The 22,477-nt window shown below is 47.8% G+C and overlaps 1 protein-coding gene across 7 annotated transcripts in view; it reads left to right on the top strand.

Annotated features, from left to right (window-relative positions):
- The window catches only part of TRERF1 (transcriptional regulating factor 1), a 204,792-nt gene that overhangs the window by 178,849 nt on the left and 3,466 nt on the right, over nucleotides 1-22,477 (top strand). For 4 of the 7 annotated variants that reach the window (XM_018039088.1, XM_018039092.1, XM_018039089.1 and 1 more), the window contains 6 exons: nucleotides 33-136; nucleotides 1,705-1,780; nucleotides 9,740-9,828; nucleotides 11,713-11,826; nucleotides 19,226-19,426; nucleotides 21,992-22,239. In XM_018039088.1, the coding sequence (XP_017894577.1) occupies nucleotides 33-136; nucleotides 1,705-1,780; nucleotides 9,740-9,828; nucleotides 11,713-11,826; nucleotides 19,226-19,426; nucleotides 21,992-22,239 (832 nt within the window). The remainder of the gene's footprint in view (nucleotides 1-32; nucleotides 137-1,704; nucleotides 1,781-9,739; nucleotides 9,829-11,712; nucleotides 11,827-19,225; nucleotides 19,427-21,991; nucleotides 22,240-22,477) is intronic. The other 3 variants (XM_018039094.1, XM_018039091.1, XM_018039093.1) reach the window with 1 other exon arrangement.

Genomic DNA, 22,477 nt, shown 5'->3' on the forward strand with positions numbered 1-22,477 from the left:
ATGATGCAGTGCCCTATCTTTGTTCCCAACAGTGGAGAATCTCCTGAATTTATGCTGTTCAAGTGCGTTGCCAGGTGGAGGGACCAATTCTGAATTTGCTTTGCACTCTCTCTTCGAGGCCAAAGGTGATGTGATGGTAAGGAACCATGAAAAGGAGGCTTCCCAGTTCATACTCTTCATGTGGAAATTCTGAAAAGCATTTCCCCAAGTTCCTGTGTTGGCTCACGTCCCATGTAACCAACTCATAAGATGATGACCAGTCAGTGTGCCCTCCCATATTCCTTATCTCAGTGAATAGGTCAGAATTTGAAAGCCTGCAAGAAAACCTCCAGTTGGATTTCTGTATACACATCTGTTCCTCAGTGATAATGATTTGAACGTCTGTCTTGGGAAACTAGAATTTCTTTTCAGCGGTCTTGTAATTCACATCAGGAAACAGGTCTGCAATGGTGGAGGTAGAAGGCCTTCCTGAAACAAGACTTGGCCTAAAAAAGCTTGTCATTCTCTGCTCTTCATTCTTCCCTACCATGGAAATCAGAGTTTGATGTCCATAGAACTGTTTGCTGCCCTAACCAAAGAGAGATGTTTGCTACACACCGTCTAGTGTCATTCTTCCACTTTTGACACAGTTCTCTGGCAGACCCAGGCCAGGATGTTGGGACTCTTCTGCCAGGATGTTGGGACTCTTCTGCCAGGATGTTGGGACTCTTCTCCCAGAATCAGAGCTGATCATTTGCCTGCTCAACCGGGACCCCTGGCTGGAGCACTACCTCACTAGCCTCAGCTTTCCCTTCAGTAAATACATGATTCTTATACCAGAGCCAGCCTCCTGGTTTGTAAGTTTATGAAAATGCATAAGCAAACAAATGTCCCAGTACTACCTTCTCACAAGATTATTGATACCCTTCAGAGATTCTCTAGAACACTGGAAAACTCCCCTTGACCTTTTAAGATCAGTGCTGCAGAGCTCTGCTTCTCAAACTTCTAACATGCACACGAATCCCCTGGAGAGGCTTGTTAAAATGCAGCAGTTCAGGAGGTTGGGGTCCAAGGGCCTACAGTTGTAACCTGCTCCCAGAGGATGCTCAGGCTGCTGGCCCATGGACCGCGCTTGGAGTAGCAAGATTCCAGACCTTGCTCTGCCCCTAAACCATCCACTACTCAACTCCATTTGTACCATTTTTAAAGAACCCCAACAAGGCTGGAGGAGGCAGATTTGAATAGGTTATTTAGTGAGGCTCCCTGGAAGGACAGTGTGCAGTACAGTTATTACTAATACAGCTGTTTGTGTTCAGTTATAATGAAACATGTGATTTTTTTTTCTGAAAAAACAGTTCCAAGTCACCCACTCATTTCCTCAGAACCCTTCCCCAGAGACTCAGCCTCCATTCATAGGAGGCCCCACAGTATCTCTGACGGCGGGGCCCTCACCAAGGAAGGAGTGGCGTTTGGGCTGCCGTCTGTGTTTCTGTAACATGACTAGCTGGCTGCAGGCATGAGCAGGGGAGATATTAGAATGATGAGTCCTGTTGGGTGCTGACTGGAAGGAGGACCCCAAATAGGGGAGTCTCCCCTTGTTTCCCTTCCAGCACCCCCACCTCGGGCCCTGCCATGCTGGCTCATCTTCCTTGTGGGATAGTTGGTCTTCCGAGGATGCGCAGCCCCATGAATGACTCTCACCTTTTCTCTCCCGTGGGTCTGCAGGCTGCTCTGGAAATGCTGCTGTTGCGGAAACCAGTCAGGTTAAAATGTCATCCTTTAGCAAATTACCACTATGCCGGTAGGTGCCGGGGCCCTGCTGGGGCTCACTGTTTGCATGTTGCTCGTGTCCCCTTTACTAACAGAGAGCACCCATTCTCTCCTCAGTGCCGCTTGTTTACCCTGGGCCTCTGGGGCGTGGCCAGTGGGGCAGCTGTGTCCACCGACTGGTCGCTGTTGGGCATTTGTCTGTCTGTCTCCTCCCTTGCTGGGTGTGCTAAGAGCTGAGCAGCAGTGGACAGGGGCCCCGCAGGTGGCAGTGGGAGAGAGCCCCAGAGGGTAGAGCACAGAGGCAACAGCTCACAGTGGCCCCTCGGCTTTGGAATCCAATCTTACCTGCTCCCCGTGGCCCTCTGTAGTTTTGGTTTCCTCACCTATAAAGTGGGGCTCATATTCCATCCCTTATGGCATTTTGTGAAGACTAGGGAGAGCATATTGAGCCTCTTGCCTGGCACATTGTTGTAGCCATTATTATTCATTTATTGAACAATTTAAGATGAGGAAGTGACAGTGACAGATTTTGACACAGTACTGCCTTGTGCAGTTTGGAGTCTGAGGAGGAGGCAGTTATTAAACAACAGGTCACACGAATAGCAGGAGAAAGACTCGTACGTGCACGTGTATACATGTACCTATACGTATACACATGGGGCTTCCCAGCTGGCGCTAGTGGTAAAGAATCCACCTGCCAATGCAGGCACAAGAGACTCTGGTTTGAGCCCTGGGTCGGGAAGATCCCCTGGAGTAGGAAATGGCAGTCCCCTCCAGTGTTCTTTCCTGGAGAATTCCATGGACAGAGGAGCCTGGTGGGCAACCGTCCATGGGGTTGCAAAGAGTCGAACACGACTGAGCACACACACACGAACATATACACTTACGTATACTTGTACGCATAGATACACACATACACACACGTACACTGTCTTAGAAGCGGGTGGATTAATAATGGCATCACCAGTAAGAGGGAAGGAGCACACCCCTTAGAGAGCTGAATGTGGTGAGAATGGTGAAAAGACAAGGAAACAGGTTGGGGAGCCTGTGGTGACAAGTGAAGACGAAGTCAGCGTCTATATTTCCGTTAAGCGGTAGCTGTCTGTTCTGGCATCTCCGCGAGCCTGCCCAGATCCTCTCTTTCAGAGAGGGCTGGATCCTCCAGTGCCCCTTGGTGGTATTCGTTTGAAGGTGTCTCTGGTGCCTGGGGGGACCCTGCACAGTAGGTGCTGACTACCTCAGTGGCCTTGGGGACCCAGTGGTGCCTTTTCCAGGCCTCGATCCAGGTGGCCAGATGTGGCCTCAGGGGAGGGCTGTTCTGCAGGTATCACGGTGCTCTCAGAGGGCTCCCTGTCCCCGCCTCCACTGTCTGCCTCAAGGAGCCAGTTTCTTAATATCGTCTCCATCATTTCCTGCTCGGTGTCTTCCCTGAATGTGGCTAGAAGATGTGGGAGTTCTCCCTAATCTGCTGTGGAAACAATTCAATCCTCTCTTAATTCCCAGCGTCATCTGCTGCCCATTAAACCCTGACAGGCCGTCCAGCCTCCTGGAGCCTGTGTCAAGCTTCTTTGCTTAGTGGGTGAGACTTCCCAACCATCTGCCGCAGCTGCCTTCCGCCCCCGGGGTGGCTGGGGTGGCTGATGCCTCAGGGCGGGTCAGCTCCAGCAATGAGCAACCTCTTCTGGAACCTAAATCCCCTCTGGTTCTTTCCAGCATGCCAAGCAACAATTGTGATTTTTTTTTTTTTAATGTATGTCATGACATGAAAAAGGTGGGAAAACTGTGGGATGGAAACTACCCCCACCCTAAACAAAACAAAAACATTGAAACAGGACTAAAAACTTTGATTCCCAGGTGACTCAGTGGTAAAGAATCTACCTGCCAAGCAGGAGACACAGGAGACGAGAGTTCAATCCCTGGATTGGGAAGATCCCCTGGAGGAGGAAATGGCAACCCACTCCAGTATTCTTGCCTGGAGGCTATACAGTCCATGGGGTCACAGAGAGTCGGACACAACAGGAAGGGTTGAATTCCAGACTCCCAGTTGTCTAGAGAGAGAGGTCAGACCTCCTTGGCTTGGGCCCTGGAAGGAAGGTGGAAAGACTGGGTTTGGGGGGAGACAGAGACAGGGGCCCTTGAAAATCACTTCCCTGACTTTACTCTTGACTGCCCTTCCACCCCATCCCACCCCAAGCAGTTCAGAAAGAAGAGGGAAGAACGGCCAGTTCTGGAGCTCAGAAGAGACGCCCGTGTGGGTGGGCTGCTCACGCAGATCTGGGGCTGCTCGGCAAACCTGGAGGAGCTCTGTTAGGATCCTGAGGGTGGTGCTGTTGCTGTGGCCTTCAGGGCTCTCAAACTGATACCAAAGCGCCTGGTCCAGCTTTCTCTCCGCACCCTCCACCCATGTGTGGGCAGTGTTGTTTGCAGTGGCTCCCAGTCAGCAGCTGGATTGGGTGGAGAAGGCTTGAGCATGGGGGTGTCAAGGGGGCAAGGATGCCTGGCTCTGATTAGAGGACTTCCAGCATCCTTGGTTTTTCTGCTGAGCCGGTCATTCCTGCAGATGGGCGCCAGAGTGGAGGGGTGTCAGAGGTGGCCCTGGGACTCTTGGCAAGAGTTCAGCAGAGGCTCGAATGGGCGGCCCCCTCCTGCCCCAGCCCAAGCGCTCAAGAGGTCCTGAACCTTGACCTGACTCCAGAGATGGGAGAGACCTGGAGGAAATACCCATTCAGTCGAGGGAGCCTGGTCTATGTCTTGGAAGTTGCCCCAGTTTGGTGGGGAGACAGAATTACATGCTCCAGAGAATACTTTGAAAGAAGCATAGCTGTGAAGTCACCTCGCAGGCATTCTTAGCCCATGTTGCTAGTGGGAGACTGACCCCCACAAAGGGCAGGAACTGAGTTACTATGCACTTCGCTGCTTGGCCTGTCATGGCGCTTGGAGAGAAGAAGGTTAGTAGACAAGCTCAGGTTCTGGATTCAGACCAAGGCCTCCCTGCCTTTTGCCTCCAGAGGGAACTTTGGTATCACCCAGTTCACATGCACCCCTAAAAAAATTACTCAGCCTTCACCCATCATGGGAAATCTTTCACCAAATGAAGATCTGGTATAAAAACAAGTCCTCCTTTTTCTGCAATGAACATGTCTTTCTTATGTAACCTTTGTGACAGCATCAATAACAGTTTTTAAAAGATTGAGAGGAAGACAGAAAGGCCCTCTTTAAAAGACACTGTGCCCAAACTTTCTCTCACCCCTCCAGGTTTCTCTTTAACTGCCTGTGTTCTCTATAGATTGCCCCAAATTTCACCACCATCCAGAGCCTGTTTCCCAGCAACCGAAGCTCAGAATGTTTCTCCTCTGGATACTGTTCCAGCACTGGTTTCCTCCTGTTAATTAGGCTCTTTGTAATTAGGCTTAATCATCTTATTAGGGACCCCTGCTGATAATAGTCCACTAGCCAGGAATCCCCAGGGAGAATGAATGAGTGTGGGGTGGGGAGGGGGAGGGTGTCAGCCCACTGACCCTAGGGACATGCTGAGTGGACAGCAATGATCTCAGAGAGGGTGGCCAAGCGAGAAGTGGGGGCAGCTCCCTGCCTCGGTTTTTGCATTTTTATCTTGGACTTTGTCCAAGAAACAGAATCCCAGAAGAGCTGGCTTAAAACAAAACAAAACAAAAAAAACACCTTGTCCTAGAATGGGGAAAACGCTCCTGCCAGACAGTTTCCAGGAGGACAGATGCTGAACCTCACCTCGATGGATTACAGGAGGATTTCGAGGCAGGGAGAGGAAGACTGTGCAAGTGCCAGGCGGCCTGGAGTAAGACTGTGAGTGTACACACTCAACAGAACACCAGCAGGGACTAGTGGGCTTCACTGACATGGACATCAGCACGAACAGCATGTTTTCCACGGCGGCAAGCTTATTTGGAATCTTCTGTCCAAGTGGCCAGATCTGAGACATTCACTATGCCCCTTCTTAGGACCAAATGCTGTTAGGCACTGCGTGACTGTCACAATCCCCAAATCAAGAGAGGAAACTGAGGCTCAGAGAAGTGAATTTGCAGAAGGAGTTAAGTGGCAGAACCAGGTTCGCGGCAAACCGTCTCCTGATTAAAGTTGCCCCTTTTTAATCACAGCACAGTGACCTCATTCTTTGGGGTGAGCACATTCAGATATTATGTCTGTATACCAGGTTTGGGCCTGAGAATGCCACCCAAGAGACCTGGAGTAGATTCTTGGCCCCATGAGTGATCTGTGATCAGGGTGCTGTAAAGAGCTTGCTACTGTGAATGTGAGAACGGATGGGCTTGTCTGTCCCCGCCTCCATCTCTCAGTTCATGGACACCCCTGTCGGACAGACACGCACGCACAGCACAGTCCTGTGTGCTAAACCATGGACCCTAGGACTGACTAGAGGAGCCATCTCTCAGCATCTGAGCACATGCTCCCTGCCCTGGCCATCAGGGTTTGGGCCAGCACAGAGAGGAAAGCTAGAGGCTTTTCCACTTCAATCAGAGACTGGTGGTGTGGAGTGAACACCCCGGGATCAGGAAGACTGGAGGCCCCACCACAGAGCAGCAGCCCTAGAAGCCAACGGAGAAGGGCTTCCTTGCTGGCTCAGTGGTGACGATGCAGGAGACGTGAGTTCGATCCCGGGTCCAGGAAGATTCCACACGGTGAGGAGTAACATGCACCTCAACTACTGAGCCTGTGCTCTAGAGCCTGCAAGCCACAAGTGCTGAAGCCTGCTAGCCCTAGAGGCCGTACTCCGCAATGAGAAGCCCACGCACTGCAACTAGAGAGTAGCCTCTGCTCACTGCAACTAGAGAAATTATTTAAAAAAAAAAAAAAAAAAAAAACTCAAACCACCAGAGAGTTGATGGGGAGCAAGCCTCCTTCCCCTATGAGGCTTGAGGGTCCCCCATAACAGATGGTCCAGGAAGTGACTTCTCTTTGTGGGGTTACAACTGGCAGGCCACCTGGGGACATGAAGGGACATCTTACAGGTATACAGTCCTGGGGACTTCACACTGTGGTTTGGGCAGTAATCCAGTGGTGAGCTTGGTGTGGGGTGGAAGAAAGTATACCCGGTGTGAGGCTGGGTGCTGACCCGAGAAGGCCGCATGGCCCTTGAGTGTCTCATGAGGGTTTAAAGCTGCACTTTGACTGGGGAAACATAGGGTCCAGCTGAAAATGGAAAGTATTCTTACTCATCTCACTGGGAGGGGTTTCATCAGCAAAATGTCCCCTAACCGACATCCCTGGTGGCCCAGTCGTTAAGAATCCGCCTGCCAATACAGGAGACGTGGGTTTGACCCCTGGTCTGGGAAGATTCCACTTGCCTTTTGGGCAGCTAAGCCTGTGCACAACTACTGAGCCTGCAAGCCCTAGAGCCCGCATTCCACAACAAGAGAAGCTACTGTAATGAGAAGCCTATACACTGAAACTAGAGAAAGTCTATGCGCAGCAACAGACTCAGCACAGCAAAAAAAAAAAAAAAAAGTGTTCCCTAACTTCCTAACTGAGATGCAACCTGGAGCTGCACAGACTGGACCTGCATCAGGGCAGAACAAAACTCTCCTTATATGTCTGTCAGGGGACTCGATTGGTGTGACATGTCCCTGTCGTGTTCCACGTATACCATCGCCTCTCTGACCTCTCTTTACTGTTTTGATGGATACCTAAAAAGAACCATGACTCCTCTGTGGTTGTTCAGTTGTTGGGCCATCCTTTCTGTTTCACTCTTTCTGTCTCTGCCTCTGGACAGCGGGAGCAGAAAAGAGCCAGGACCCCAAGTTCTTGAATGTTGGAAGAATTTTGAGGAATGATGATGAAAATACTCCAGAGCCTGAAATCCCACCAACCTCCTCTGCTCACATCCACTCTAGCAGAATTTCACCAAAGCCCTGGCCCTACTTCTCCCTGTCACGATGGTTTGCACTACCAGAGATGTCCTGGTCTCTAGAACCAGTGGAAGATGCTTCCTTCTGCTGAGGATTAGAAAGCTGCTTTTCCTTTAGAGAAATTTGCAAACCAAAGGAGTCAGATGGTGATTTTTAGAGACCTGGACCAGCCCCAATGTGGAGAGTATATTCTGTACTGGAGTCTTGGCTTAAGGACCCCTCAAGGAGTCCCATGGAGAAGGTGTTTCTTTCAGAAATCTGAGCTGACATCACCGAGTCACATATTTTCTCAAGGATCCTAGGATCTTCACCTCCTGCTTGCCTGCCAGGCATGGTTTCACCTAATCTACTGATTCAGGCCGAATCTTGAGGGAAGAAGCAATTCAGGTTTTCTATACTTCAGCCCCTCAGTGAACCATTGCAAAATGGAAATCTTGGGCTTGTCCTACTTGGAAGGAAAAATACTATGGTTTGGAGATTACAGCTTTGAAAAGTAGAAACCTGTCAAAGGCCCAGACATATACCATCCAAAGAATCAGAGATATAGGGAATTCAAAAAATTAGAATGAGGCTGAGTTTTCTGCTAACCAGCCACAGAAATTGAGCCTTCTCTGCAGCCCACAGAAATAGGACTTCCCTTGGAAATAGACCAGGACCATTCTCTGATTGTCTGCATATCCTACTTTGACATGAATGGCAAGCTCATCCATGAAGCAGATACACCAGCCTGACACATCTGGGCCTCTTCCTCATTGGTTTACAGGTTTATCAGGAACCGGTCCCTCTTACCTCCCAGCCTCATCTGCCTTCCCTCTGCTGGAACCCTGTAGCTGAGCCATACCAGATTACTGCTTATTCCTTGAACACCTCCATTTCCTCATCTGTAAAATGGGTAGAAGTAATATCAATCTTATAGGGTTGTCTGCAGAAGCAAGTGACTAGTATCTTCAAGGGGCTTAGAACCTGGCATATAGTAAGCACTTATAAGTATTAGCTTTTCTCCCCTCTAGTGTCTTGCATGTGTGTGCTCAGTTGCTCAGCTGTGTCCTATTCTTTGCGACCCCATGGACTGTAGCCCACCAGGCTTCTCTGACCATGGAATTTTCGAGGCAAGAATACTGGAGTTGGTTGACATTTCCTACTCTGGGGGATCCTCTCCACCCAGCGATCTAAATATCTAACAAATATCTGCTAAATAAGTGAATAAAATGTATCCTCTCACTACTTGGCTCTGACTGTGCACTCGCCACTTCCACTCCCCAGAATTCCCATCCATCTCCTTCTTTTTAAATATTTATTTTATTTATTTTTTATTTGGCTGCACCAAGTCTTAGTTGTGGCATGTGGAATCTTAGGCTGTGGTGTGTGGGATCTAGTTCCCCGACCAGACACTGAACCCGGACTTCCTGCGTGGGGAGCGCAGAGCCTTAGCCACTGGGCCACCAGGGAAGTCCTTCCATCTCATTCTTACCCGACTTGCTTCTGTGTCTTTTAAAACCCTACTCAGGTGTTTCCTCTTCCTGGAAGCCTTCCCAGCTTCTCGGAGTCTGGTGTTCCTTCTTTGTGCCCCACTGGCACCCAACCCCTGCCCTCATCCTTGCAGTCATCCCCTTGAATACACTGGCTCCTGATTTTCTCCCCACTAGACTGCTGAGTCCAGCACGCACAAGGAGCACTGCCTACATGAATACTTGCCCTCCCTAATTATATTAAAACTGTAGCTAAAATCTGCTGAGTGCTCACGATTTTCCAGTTACTAAGAGATAGTTTTAGGGAGTTATCTTCTTTAACCTTCACAAAAGTCCTCTAAGAGGTGGAGACACTCAGAATTATTCCCATTCATAGGTAAAGAAATCAAGTCTTAGGTTCAGTAACTTGCCAAGTCAAGGCCACAGCTAAGCTTTGAACCCAGGTGGCAGGGTTGTTAACCATTACACTGCACTGGCTTTTTGTTCAGAAAGAAGAAGGGTATTTACATGTCACACACTGAACAGTTGTAGTTTGTAACTTCACTAAGTGAGCAACCATCTACAAGTGAGCAACCATCTACAACTGGGCTGTTTTTTTATGCAGTTTGTGTTTTGTTGTAGGTTCGGACAAGTGGACCTCCCTAGAAAGAAAACTGTTTAATAAAGCACTAGCCACTTACAGCAAAGACTTTATTTTTGTACAGAAGATGGTAAGCATGCTTTTTCCTACTGCTGTCTTGAAACCAAATTTGGGAAGTTGTGCACCTAAAGATACATATAGAATTATTTTATTGCTGGTTTAAGACTGTCACCAAAACAATGTCTTCCATCTTTTGTTGGTAAAGGATGGTATTTGTTATGGATGGCGGGGCCCTGGTGTTTAGGAGGTGGGGGGAGGAGGGCATAGATTATTTGGATGTGGCAGTGGTGTGGAGGGGTATTTTTATCTCAATAAAGATGTGTGATTTATACATTCTATCAGAATAAAATAAGCTTGGGGCTGCTGGTTCACAATTTATATAATTTATTTCATGTGTGTTTGACAGATCTGTCATGTTTCTGACAGAACATGGTGGGAGGAGGGGGGATCCAGAGAAGGGAGAATATGAGCCCTGCCCCTAGCCGGTAGCAGAGTTTCTGCTGTGGGGCCCCTGATCATAAGGACAGTAATAATAGCAATAAAATGTTACATATACAGCATCTCACAGCAAAAGAGAGTTCTGTCACCAAGATGAAATAGCATTTTGTCCAGCATATAATAAATGTAATAGGCCTTAATTGGCCAAGAGGTGGTTTAGGCTAAAAGTTACAATGATTCAGAGTGTTTTAGCAAACCGATGAATGATGGAACCACACGAGTTATTAAGGTCATGAAAATGCTCAGGTCCAAGGAGAACAGGGTCTCAGACAACCACCACCGCTGGCTCTGGGCTGGGCCTCAGTGTTGTCCCGGGTTCCTGTCTCCTGTCCTTAACCCTGGGCCTTGAGTGAATGAGAATCAGAAATAGGTGGAGTTTTTCTCCAACTTGCCTCCATCTGCAGATCTGAATTCGCACCCACCTTACTCTGTCTTGGAGGCCACCGCACTCTTTGCTGCCCTGTGTTCCAGCAGCTCCTGTCTGTCCGGAGTCACCCCCTCCTGTCCTAGGCTTTATTATTTCTTAAAGGTCCCACACCTTGTTGACTGATGACAGATTCACATGACGTGCTTGCCAGTTAATTCAGGATTTTAAACCAGGATTTTCTGGGACGCTGTCTTCCCTCCCTGGGCAACTCTAATGTAGAAATTCACTGTATCAGGTGTGTGTAAAGGGGGCAACTTTGAGGAGACCAGATGTCTGGAAGGTGCCGTTTTCACTCTTACTGCGTGGGTGGCCTTCTTTCCAGACCCAATGGGACAGCCAGCCTGCCTCCAGAAAACTCACATTATTGAACCCCACTTTGAGCTTAGAGAACTGTGAACTAAACAAAGGAATTTTTTTCTCTTTAAAACACATTTACCTTTGCCCCTTTAGGGGAGAACAGGACAAGGCTTGTTTTCTGCAAACACTAAGCTCTTGTCATCATAACTTTTGCCTTATATTCCTGTTTGATTACTAAGGAACACTTTTCATAAATAGATTTTGAAGGTCAGCAACTCGGAGAGCCAAACTCATTCAAGCATTTGAAAAAGCATGCTGCTTTGTGGGTTTAAAAAGGGAGGGAGCTCGCTATGGATGGTTGTGAAAAAATTCTCCAAGCCCTCTTGTGAAAAAGTCAAGATGCGGAACAGTACCTATAGTGTACGTACTACCTTGTGTGAGGCAAAATGGTGGGGAGGAATATATTTTTGTGTTGTTGGTATACAAGTAGAAAAATTCTGGAACATCTCCCAAGATATGAACAAGGGAGGCTAGCTGAGTTGCAGGGGTGGGGAGGGAACGGATGAATGGATGGCTGGAGAACAGGGCTGGGGAGGAGATTTTCCACCATGTACATGTTTTTATTTAACTGCGTAAACTTCCTACCTATTACAAACTTAAAATTGCATGAAAACTGGTTGCCTTGCACCCTGCCCACCGCTGGAGCTGATCTTAAGATGGTTTTCCCGGCAGGTGAAGTCCAAGACGGTGGCTCAGTGTGTGGAGTACTATTACACGTGGAAAAAAATCATGAGGTTGGGGAGGAAACACCGGACACGGCTCTCGGAAATCATCGACGACTGTGTGGTGAGTGAAGGCGCCCGAGTGCTGTTTCCACGGGCCCCACCCCCACCCCACGCCCAGGTTCATAAGTGGCTAGTGTTTGGCTTGGCTTTACTGCCAGGCAGCTGTGGTGAGTAGGTGATGGGCCAGTTCCCAGTCAGGATTCAGGCCTTGACTTCCTGGGATAACTAGGCAAGGGAAGGGCAGCTTCCAGTTTGACCTGCAGCCCAGTAATCGGTTAAGGAGGTGAGGGCTGGCTTGCGTTCTGGCAGGTAGGTGCCAGGGGAGTTAAACTGTAGTGGTCCCAGCCTTGATGTGTGTGGTTTTTAAGAGGCACTCTGGTGTCCTGGGATAGCCCTTCCCGATCTCTCCACAATAGTTCTCCTCACCAGAGAACTAACATGCCTTAGAACAGGGGTCCCCAGCCTCTGGAATCTTAATGCCTGGTGATCTGAGGTGGAGCTGATGTAATAATAAGAGAAATAAAGTGCACAATAAATGTAATGTGCTTAAATCATCCCCAAACCATCCCCTCTTACCCCACCCCTAGTCTGTGGAAAAACTCTTCCACAAAACCGATCCCTGGTGCCAAAAAGGTTGGGGAGCCCTGCCTTAGGAAGACGCAGGTTCTGGGATTTTACACAGCTTCTATGAAGCATGCGCAAGAAGCAGCTTTGACCTCTAGATGGCGCCAGGAACCTTCCGTCATTGGCGAGCTGGTTAGCAGTGTGTGGATTAATCTGGTCCTCACATCACCATTTATCCTTAATATCAGTTTCCTTCATTAGCAGACAAATCCAAAGTTGTCTGCAGATGAAGATGAAGAACCTACTAAAGGCGTCACAAGAACGAAATCTTCTCCAAACCCCTTATTTGTGGCTTTGGAAATGGCTACTGCTTTCGTCCTTGTGGTTAACTCTCTTCTCTGCATCCATAGCCAAGGAAAATCTTGCATGTTGTGGAAAACACGTACGTGTATGTAGAAATTACGTCTTACAACAGATTACTAAACTCCAGTCTGCAGCCTTTAAGGAAATGGTTTCAAATTCATAAATATCATGAAATTTACAATTACACTTTCATTCCCAATTGTATCCATGCATAAGTGTTCCTAGCACATATGCAGGTTGATTTCTATCACAGACTCTTACACGTAGCACTCCATACGTTCCAGGCATTGTACTAGGAGGGACTTGATGCATGATGACTCATTTACTCCTCGTACCGATTCTATGAGGTAGGAAACAGAGGCACAGAGCCTAGGTAACTTAGCCATGGTCAAAGGCTGGTGAGTGTGTTGTCTGGGACTGACTCCCCTGTGTAACACTCAGAAGCAAGCAAATGCTAATCCTCTTACAGAAGGGTAAAAACATCCATGCATGTATGTGGCCTCAGCCGTGTCCAGCTCTTTGCGACCCCCTGGACTGTAGCCTGCCAGGCTCCTCTGTCCATGGACTTCTCCAGACAAGAATACTGGAGTGAGTTGCCGTTTCCTACTCGAGGGGTTCTTCCCAATCCAGGGATCAAGCTCATATCTCTTGCGTCTTCTGCACTGGCAGGCAGATTCTTTACCATTGAGCCTTCTAGGAAGTAAAACCACCTGGAGTGGTTAGGGTTTCAAAGCCTGAGTTCCTAACTAAGAATTTGATCCCAGCTACCAAATATAAACACATATATACAGTTATATGTGGACTCAAATATATAAAAAAAAAATAGACATCTGTAGAATAGAATGGTATTGCCCTTCATTTGATGAGAGACGGCAGTATTCTTGTGATCAGGACTGTTGCTGGACTGGCTTAAGTAGTGATACCTTATATCTGAATAGCCTTTTTCTCATCTGTGGCTAATGTTGAAAAAAGCAGCGTGATCTCTTCTGGTTCAGTCCGCTAAAAGAAATTGAGTCCTCGCTGTGTCGGTAGTGCTGTGGGTGAGCCAGAGCTGCTGACTGGCCTTGGCCCCTGCCCCAGGACATATGTTACCATTTGGAAGACGTGGCATACCCGAAGAGAAAACTTACCGTGAACTTCAGGTCTTTTAAAACACTGTGAGGTGAGAACCAGAAAATATTAGATATGACCTTCAGGAATTCTCTCTTATCCAGCTCTTCCAGTCCTCAGGCAGAAGGTTGAGGCCCAGCAAGCGGAAGGGGCTTGCCCATGGTCACACAGAGCACTGCTTTCCAAGGGGGTAGACAGTAAATGAGGAAGCACCAAGACGTCCGGCCTGGGAGACCTAAGACCTGGCCCCTAAGCTTACCGACCTGTAAAATAGGGCTGATGGTTTAGATAATCTGGACGGTCCCTTCCAATTCTGGAATGTTCAGAGTCATGTTCTGGAGGAGAGCAAAATCAGAGGATATGGTTTCCTAAGGCAGACCTTTGGCTTGGGTATTACCAAGTGCTCAGGACTGTGCCTGGCATAATATCAGCACTCAGTAAATGTTTGTTGAGTGAATGAGTGAAAATTTTTCCCAGCTAGGAGTCACTCTGGGTCATGGGAGCAATCCCTCTATGAGCTCCCCGGGAGGAGATGGAGTGAACCAGGGGGTTCTGAACAGAGGAGGGCTGCTGAAGACGGTGTCACTACTGGAGACAGAGGCGCCATCTGGGGCCAGCAGGCCTTCGCAGGTGGGTGGAAAGGCCTGAGCCAGCGTGTAGCTTCAGACCCAGGAGGAAAGGTTAAGATGGCACTCGAGGCACCCCACCTTCTTGGGATTATTTGCCAGGGGCTGGTATTAAGCTGGGTCAGGTGTGCCACACCTGTGGCCTGTGAGCTTAGAGAGAACAAAAAGCCACGTGCATAGGTGACTCAGTGCCTGTTTGTTTCAGCTGTGCTGGCTCTTTGTTGCTGCATTCAGGCTTTCTCTAGTTGTGGCAAGAGGGGCCTTCTCTCTAGTTGTGATGCCCAGGCTTCTCATTGCAGGGGCTTCTTGTGTTGCAGAACATGGGTCCTAGAGCGTGTGGGCTCAGTAATTATGGCACACGGGCTTAGTTGCTCTGCAGCCTGTGGAATCGTCCCAGATCAGGGCTCGAACCCATGTCCCCTGCATTGGCAGGCAGATTCTTAGCCACTGGACCACCAGGGAAGTCCCACAGTCCACCTTCTGAGGATAAGTTTCCAAGTGGAGATAAAAACGAGGACCAGGCAAGGACAGAGAGGGTGTAGGAAGCACCATCCTAGGAGGGGGTCCTGCTCTCGGTCCTCAGGGCCTACCTGGGTAGCTCTCCTGACCATGTGTGTTCGGTAATTTATTAAAGGGACAGGTGACTGTATTCCCCCTGGAAGGAGCACAGGCCGAAGCTCAGGGACTTTCCCAGGGAGAAGGGTGATGAAGGAGGATGGGGAGTGACTGCTCTTGAGGGGCCAGGAGGTCAGCATAGCATATCGCTCACCTCGCAGGTGACTTGACTTCTGGCCTGAGACCATCACACGCCTTCCGTTCCCACCCTTTTGGGCAGAAGAGGGGGCCAAGATGTGCTCTGCTGAGAAGGTGGGAGGGAAGTGCTGACCACACTGTCCTGTCTCCTGCCCAGGCTCCTGCCCCAACTCAGGGTGAATCTGTGGGTCTGACTAGGAGCAAAATTCAGCTCAATTCAAGAAACCAGCTGAGAAATGTAACTGACTTCGGAAGACAGCAGTCAGGGCACCAAGAGCACAGCCCCGCCAGGTCCCCAGCCTGAGTTACCTGTGGCAGGGTCCTCTGATAAAGGGCCTAGGAAACATCCCTCTTCCCTTTGACACAGAAAAGCAGTTGGTTTTAATAGTTTTGAGAGGTTTAAAAGCTCTTTGTTTGAACTGAAAATCTAAGCCATGCCCAGATGGACAGATGTGTGTCTGTGGACATGTGCAGGCAGGCAAGGAGCAGAGGCTGAGATTTTACAATCAGATGGTACAGGATTTAAATCTCAATTCAGCTTCTTTACCAGCTGTGTGCTCTTGGGAAAATCAGTTCTCTGGCAAATTTCTTACTTGTTTAAAAAATAAAAACTTGTAGGGGATTCCCTGGTGGTCCAGTGGTTAAGATTCCATGCTTTCACTGCCAAAATGCTGAGGGCCCAGGTTCAGTCCCTGGTCAGAGAACTAAGATCCTGCAAGCTGCATGTCATTGCCTGCCACCCCCCGCAAAAAAAAAAAAAAAAAAAAAGGGAAAAAATAAGAAGAAAAAAAAATATGCAGAGATTTTGTGAGAACTAGCTGTGTGTGTGTGTGTGTGTGTGTGTGTGTGTAGTCCCTGATCCAAAGCAAGCCTTCAGTGTGTTGTCATCACCAACATCTTTCATTGGTGACTGTAACACTCAAATTTGTGTCATTGAAATTTGGATTGTTGAGCGTCTGTGTTTTAACTTGTAAATTTCTCATAATACCAATGCCATTTGCAGGCCTGAGAAATAAAAATCTCCTCCTCAACAAATTCTTACTTGGACTCTCAAAGTTTTGAGCCCCTTGTATGACCATCTGTCTGCCCTGTATTTGCCTACCTTTCTACCAGGTTTGGAATATTACCAAATGTTTCCTTTTCACAATACATCAGGAAATGGCCAACTTGTTGATACAGAGTCCTACATGTTAGGGTTTCATCCCGTCTTTGCATCTATTAGTCACCTTGGTGAGCCCTTTGGCTTGATGATAAATCATTTTGTGAACACGCATAGATTGCCATTTGAATTAAAACCTGTCTGCATTCCTGAGACATACATAATCACAGGACAGTATAATTTAGTCTGTTATTTAATGGCTCTATGGAACTTTTTTTCTAAGCGCTTTTAAGCCCAAACAATGGCATGGTGAGAAAATTGTAATTATAACAACTGCCATGAAATAAATGCCATTGTCATTGAAAGTTACTGTGTAATTTACTTCAAATGGTGAGCTGTAGGCCCTGGTCTGCTTAATAACCTGATACTTGACACCACAAAGTTCCAGTTCTGTAAAGGAATGGAGTGAACCCATGGGGTCTGACATAACATGGTTTTACCTGAAATTCTTGAGATTCGAAGGTGGTGGATTCATATGAGACTAAGGCCATTTAAGTGAAATCAACCTGTCTGTTCTAAACTAGTAAGAAACTGTAAGTTTATACCACAAATCACTCTGTAAAATAGATTAAGCCTATATCTGAATTCACTGAAGTCTTTCAGCAAATGTAATCATTACTGAGTAATCCTAATTGCTAAGTCGCTTCAGTCGTGTCCGATTCTGTGCAACCCCATAGACAGCAGCCCACCAGGCTCCTCTGTCCCTGGGATTCTCCAGGCAAGAATACTGGAGTGGGTTGCCATTTCCTTCCTCAGTGCATGAAAGTGAAAAGTGAAAGGGAAGTCGCTCAGTCATGTCCGACTCTTAGCAACCCCATGGACTGCAACCTACCAGGCTCCTCCGTCCATGGGATTTTCCAGGCAAGAGTACTAGAGTGGGGTGCCATTGCCTTCTGGGATACCTTCTTAAGTATACCCTATTAATACATGGTCTCAAATAGGCATATACACCATACTGTGAGTCAGTGAATATTAGTTTCTCAGTCATGTCCAACTTTTTGCAACCCCATGGACTGTAGCCTGCCAGGCTCCTCTGTGCATGGAATTCTCCAGGCAAGAATACTGGAGTAGGTAGCCATTCTCTTCAGGGGATCTTCCTGACTCAGGGATTGAACCCGGGTCTCTCACACCATAAGGAGGTTCTTTACCATCTGAGCCACCAGGGACGCCCCATACACCATGTTAAATAAGGCTAAAACGGAAGGAGTGAGGAGCGTGCTAAATGCCCACATTACTGGGATTGTCTTTGACTCTCATCTCCAATCCAGACTGGAAAAAGAAAGCTGGTGGTGTCTGGATCCCAGGGGTCTGGCTTCCGGGTTCTAAGACTCATAGGCTCAACCAGCATTGCATCACTGGCCAGAGTGAACCAAACTGGAGCCCACTTGCTTCAAGCAGTGGGTGTGCAGAGAGCCCAGTAGAAACCAGTGACCCATCAGGGTGGGAGGCAGCTGGCCGACCCCTCTTTGTTTCCTCATTTGTTAAGCAGGCGGACTGTTTACAGTCTATCCAGTGACATAGCAAGTGTGAAAGCACTTCACACACCATGAAGTGCTGTGAAACAGAAGCTGAAGTGAGGTTGTTGGAACACAGAGTTTGCATCCTTGGTCCTCAGTCCTTCTAGGCCCTAGGAGCAAGCCCTCCTCAGCCAGCCTCTTCATGAGGATGGAGATTGCAAAATAGGGCACTCAGTTCAATAAAAGAGCCACCCAGGTTCCTGCCCTCCCTCCCAGGCCCCCAGTGCCTCCTCCAGGCTGCTCCTTTAACTGTCTTGTTGACTTCAAGGATGGTCAGGATCTTCTGCGTAATTCATCTTGTTGCTGTTCTGAAGTAGATGGAGGCAACACAGTTGCAGAGAAGATAATTATTCACAGAAATATTTATCTTGTTCTTTTTCATAGAGTGCCTCTGAAAGGCATTTCTTCAAGAGCCTGTGACCAGAAACAAACAAAAAAACATGAGAAGTAAAAGGAAATATCCAATTCCCTTCCATTTCTGCCCCTTGTCAGAGCCATTGTGGTTCACTCTTTGATCCTATATTCTGACAAGAACAGAGCACATCAGAATGCTGTGGGTCATGTGCCTGCCAAAGGTCAAATCAATATCTCGGGTGTCTTGCAAGGAAGTGTGATAGAAAGCCTTTGAAAACAAATCATGGCGGGAGGGGACATATGTATACCTATGGCTGATTCATGCTGATGTATGGTGGAAACCAACATAATAGTGAAAAGCATTTATCCTTCAATTAAAAATAAATTAATTAAACAAGCAAACATGGGGACTTCCCTGGTGATCCAGTGGCTAAGACTCCACGTTCCCAATGCAGGGGGCCCAGGTTTGATCCATGGTCAGGGGTCAAGCCTGCAACTAGAGAGCCCTCGAGCCACAACGAAGACCCAGTGCAGCCAAAATAAGTAGTAAGCTTAAAAAAAAATAATGATAGGGCTTTGGTCTCTGCCCAGCGGAGTTCCACAGTGTCATTTCTGCTTGAAAACCCTTCTCACTCCCCTGGAAGGCAGAGCAGCTGCAAGTGGGGCAGCCTGCCTGGGTTTTGGTCGATGTCATGTTCTGCTGGTCTCCAATAAGGGGGAGAAACTCTACATAGAAAAATCTCTCCTGTCTGCCGTAGCACATTTTTTTTTGATAAGTGATGAGGGGACCCAGAGTGGGCCTCGGGAACTTGGTTGCTCTCAGAATTCCAGGTGTCCAGTGACCAAGCTTGTCCCTCCTGAGAAGTCTCTGCCAGCCACTCCCTCATGCACAAAGATGCCGACACAGCCCCAGCATCCAGGCCCTCTCTCCTTCACTGGCCCCTGGGTTCTGTTCATTACTAAAAATGTCATTTGGGGGGGTTCCCCCTTTCTCTTGTATTCCCTTAACACCAGACGAGTGAAGAAGATGAAGAGGTAGAGGAGGAGGAGGATCCGGAAGAAGACAGGAAATCCACAAGAGAAGAGGAGAGTGAATTGCCCAAGTCCCCGGAGCCGCCGCAGGGCCCGGTCCTGGCTCCCGCAGAGGGGCCGCCCCTGCAGGCCCTGGGCCAGCCCTCGGGCTCCTTCATCTGTGAAATGCCCAACTGCGGGGCGGTAAGTGTCTCCATGTCCTCCGAGGCTCTGGGACTGGTGAGAGCCGTGCGTACAGCCGGCTTAAAGAGATGATGCCTTTTACAAAGGAGGGTGCTCTTCCAGCAGTGAAAGCTGGGCAGAGAGAATCCACTTGACCATGCTTTTCTTTCTTTCATCCATTTACTTGTTTGGCCCACAGATATTTCTGGAGTCAAGCAGAGTCAAACACTGTGCCACTTGCTCAGAGGACGCAAGTCCTTTCCTGGCCTCAGGAAGCAGGTGATTTAGGCTCTGCAGAGGCCTTGGCCTCCAGAACTCACACTTCCTGTTTCGTGGTGCCTCCCCACTGCTCTGAGCTGTCCTGGAAACATGCATTGGAATGCTGTGGGAGAGCCCCCAGAGAAGGAGTCTCCTTTTATGGCATAATTACAAAGATCTGGCTGAAGTTTATCTTTGTACTCTTTGAGGGAAGCAAAAAAAAAAAAAAGATTTACTAAGCAAATTAATCATGTAAACAGGCTGAAAGCGTGTCTGTTTAATTACTTAACCTAGTACTTCTTATTAATAAGTACGTTAGAAGCATCATCTTGCTAAAATAAAAGCAATTCACCATTTGATCATTCGTAGTGCCAAAGCCTTACAGAATCTGTACTGGCTGATAAAAGACTCACTGTGTGTTTTGAAGAATATATTTTTTAAATTGTTAACTTTGGACTGTCAGTCATCCACTGGTCTCCTGTGAAGTGAAAGTCACTCAGTTGTGACCGACTTGTGCGACCCCATGGGCTGTAGCTCTGTCCATGGAATTTTCCAGGCAAGAATGCTGAAGTGGGTTGCCATTTCCTTCTCCAGGCCAGTGGTCTCCTACTCATCTGAGTTGCTGAGCTTTTCCCAAATCAGGTTTCTTAAAGCTGTACACAGCTGTACAGGCAAGTTCTAGAGGTATTATGCAAAAAAAAATTAGAATATATGATTCGTTTCATATGAAGCCGTTTCCCCCAAGTTAGTGCTTATCTCTGCTTGTGTGTTACATAGGATAACACTCTTTTCCAGAGTGTATTGAATGCTGTTTATTGAGTCTGTCACTTAGATGAAGACAGCAGCAGTCTTTCAAATATTTTAGACTCTAAAGCTGAAATTTACTTGATTCACATCTAAGAAAAAAATTAAGAAGTAAAAAAAAAAAAGATATGTACATCTTGCATTGCCTTTGAAGAGAACATAAATTGCTAGCTTGTTTCTGTCTTTGATGTTTAAAGACCTAGATGCTTTACTCCATCATTACCGTACTGTATAGAACACTTCCATTCAAAAAGTGACTTTAAATGACGGTCTTTTTGGTGAATTTGTTTAGAAATTGGTTGCTTTCTCAGTTCACAGTTTGGGTCTACAGTAAATTCTTTCCTGTGAGGGGAATCATCTTTTACTTTACCCAATCAAAAATGCTCAGTGGGATGAATGTTTTTTCGTCACTTCAAAAAAACAACAGGGGAAAAGAAGTGTGTTGGTTTTATTTGTTGCCTAACCATGGAAGTTTTGGTTGCTAAATCAACTAAAGATTTTTTTCCCTGCAAGACTATAAACAGAACTCATGAACTTAACACAGCAACTCTCTGTGGCTGGGTGGTTCAGTGAGTACTCGCATTAGCTGGTGCATTTAGCGATTTGGAAGTCAGGGCTCTAGGAATTCAGGGGGTGGATCACTTCCCTTTACAGCAGTGAATCTCACTGGGGAATGATCTCGTTCCCCATGAACATTTGGCAGTGTCCAGAGGGAGACATTTTTGTCACATCTAGGGAGGTGCTCCTGACATCTGGTGGGTGGAGGCCAGGGATGCTGCTAAAGACCCCATGATACAAAGGACAGCCCCACAACAAACAGTCATCCAGCCCAAAATGTCAGCAATACTGAGGTTGGGAAACAATGCTTTACAGCAAGCTTCAAAAGACTGAGTCGTTTCCCTTTTTATCATTCTGCAGTGAAATTTGGGGGTCTGAAATGTGGCTTCAGCACTGGACTACTGACTGGGGCTTAGAATGTAGAATAGAGCAGAGAGGCTAATCAGTGTTTTCAGAGCTGTGTCTCTTAGGGTTCTAGGGATTCCTAGGGGAGATAGAACTGAGCAAATAGACCCAGTTCTGGAATGCTGTCTCTTTCAGCCAGAGCACCTCTGCTTATAACTTTGAGCTTTTGAATAAGATTTTTTAAGTAAGAAAAAAAAAAAAAGGAAAGAGGAGGGAAAAATAAAGGGAAAAAAGTGGGAGGAAGTTTCTGGCTGAAAAAAAATGTTAGAAAGCTGGTCCAAACCCCTTCATTCTACAGATGGAAAAAATAAGGCATTCAGAGGGGAGGTGGCCCAATGACCTCCCTGTATGTTGGAGGCGCTGGGTTGAGCCCCCAGTCTTTGATCGTAACAATGATTTGTTGTTGGCACAGCATTTGTGGTCGTGGTATTTGATCTCTGCTTTCTGTGGCATTTGCCCAGAGTTTGCTTATGTAAAACCCCTGTGCCTTGTCATTAGACTCTGTTTCAAGTATCCCATGTTGTACCAATGAGTAACTAATAACCCTAATTTCCTTTTCAGGACTGTAGATGTCATGTCACTCCCTTTCTTCCCCAGGTGTTCAGCTCCCGGCAGGCACTGAACGGCCACGCCCGCATCCACGGTGGCACCAACCAGGTGACCAAAGCTCGGGGCGCTGTTCCCTCTGGGAAGCAGAAGCCTGGCAGTGCCCAGAGCGGGTACTGCTCGGTGAAGAGCTCACCCTCCCACAGCACCACCAGTGGCGAAACAGACCCCACCACCATCTTCCCCTGCAAAGAGTGCGGCAAGTAGGTAGAACTGGGCCAGGGATGGATCTAAGTGTGTGATGAATAAGACCCCTGTGGGGTCTGGGCCAGGGTGGTCTGAGATGTCTCCAGGTAGAAAAAGAACCCAGACTCTCCAGCTTTCCCTTGTACCATCCTTGGGGTTGGCGTGGTACCTCGTGGCAGATGGACCTTGTCTCTGACTCAGAATATGGTCGCTCTGATGTCCTAAACCCTAATAAGGATGGACATCATCAGAGAG

Source organism: Capra hircus, chromosome 23 (genome assembly GCF_001704415.2).
Source record: "Capra hircus breed San Clemente chromosome 23, ASM170441v1, whole genome shotgun sequence".
NCBI classification, from domain to species: domain Eukaryota; kingdom Metazoa; phylum Chordata; class Mammalia; order Artiodactyla; family Bovidae; genus Capra; species Capra hircus.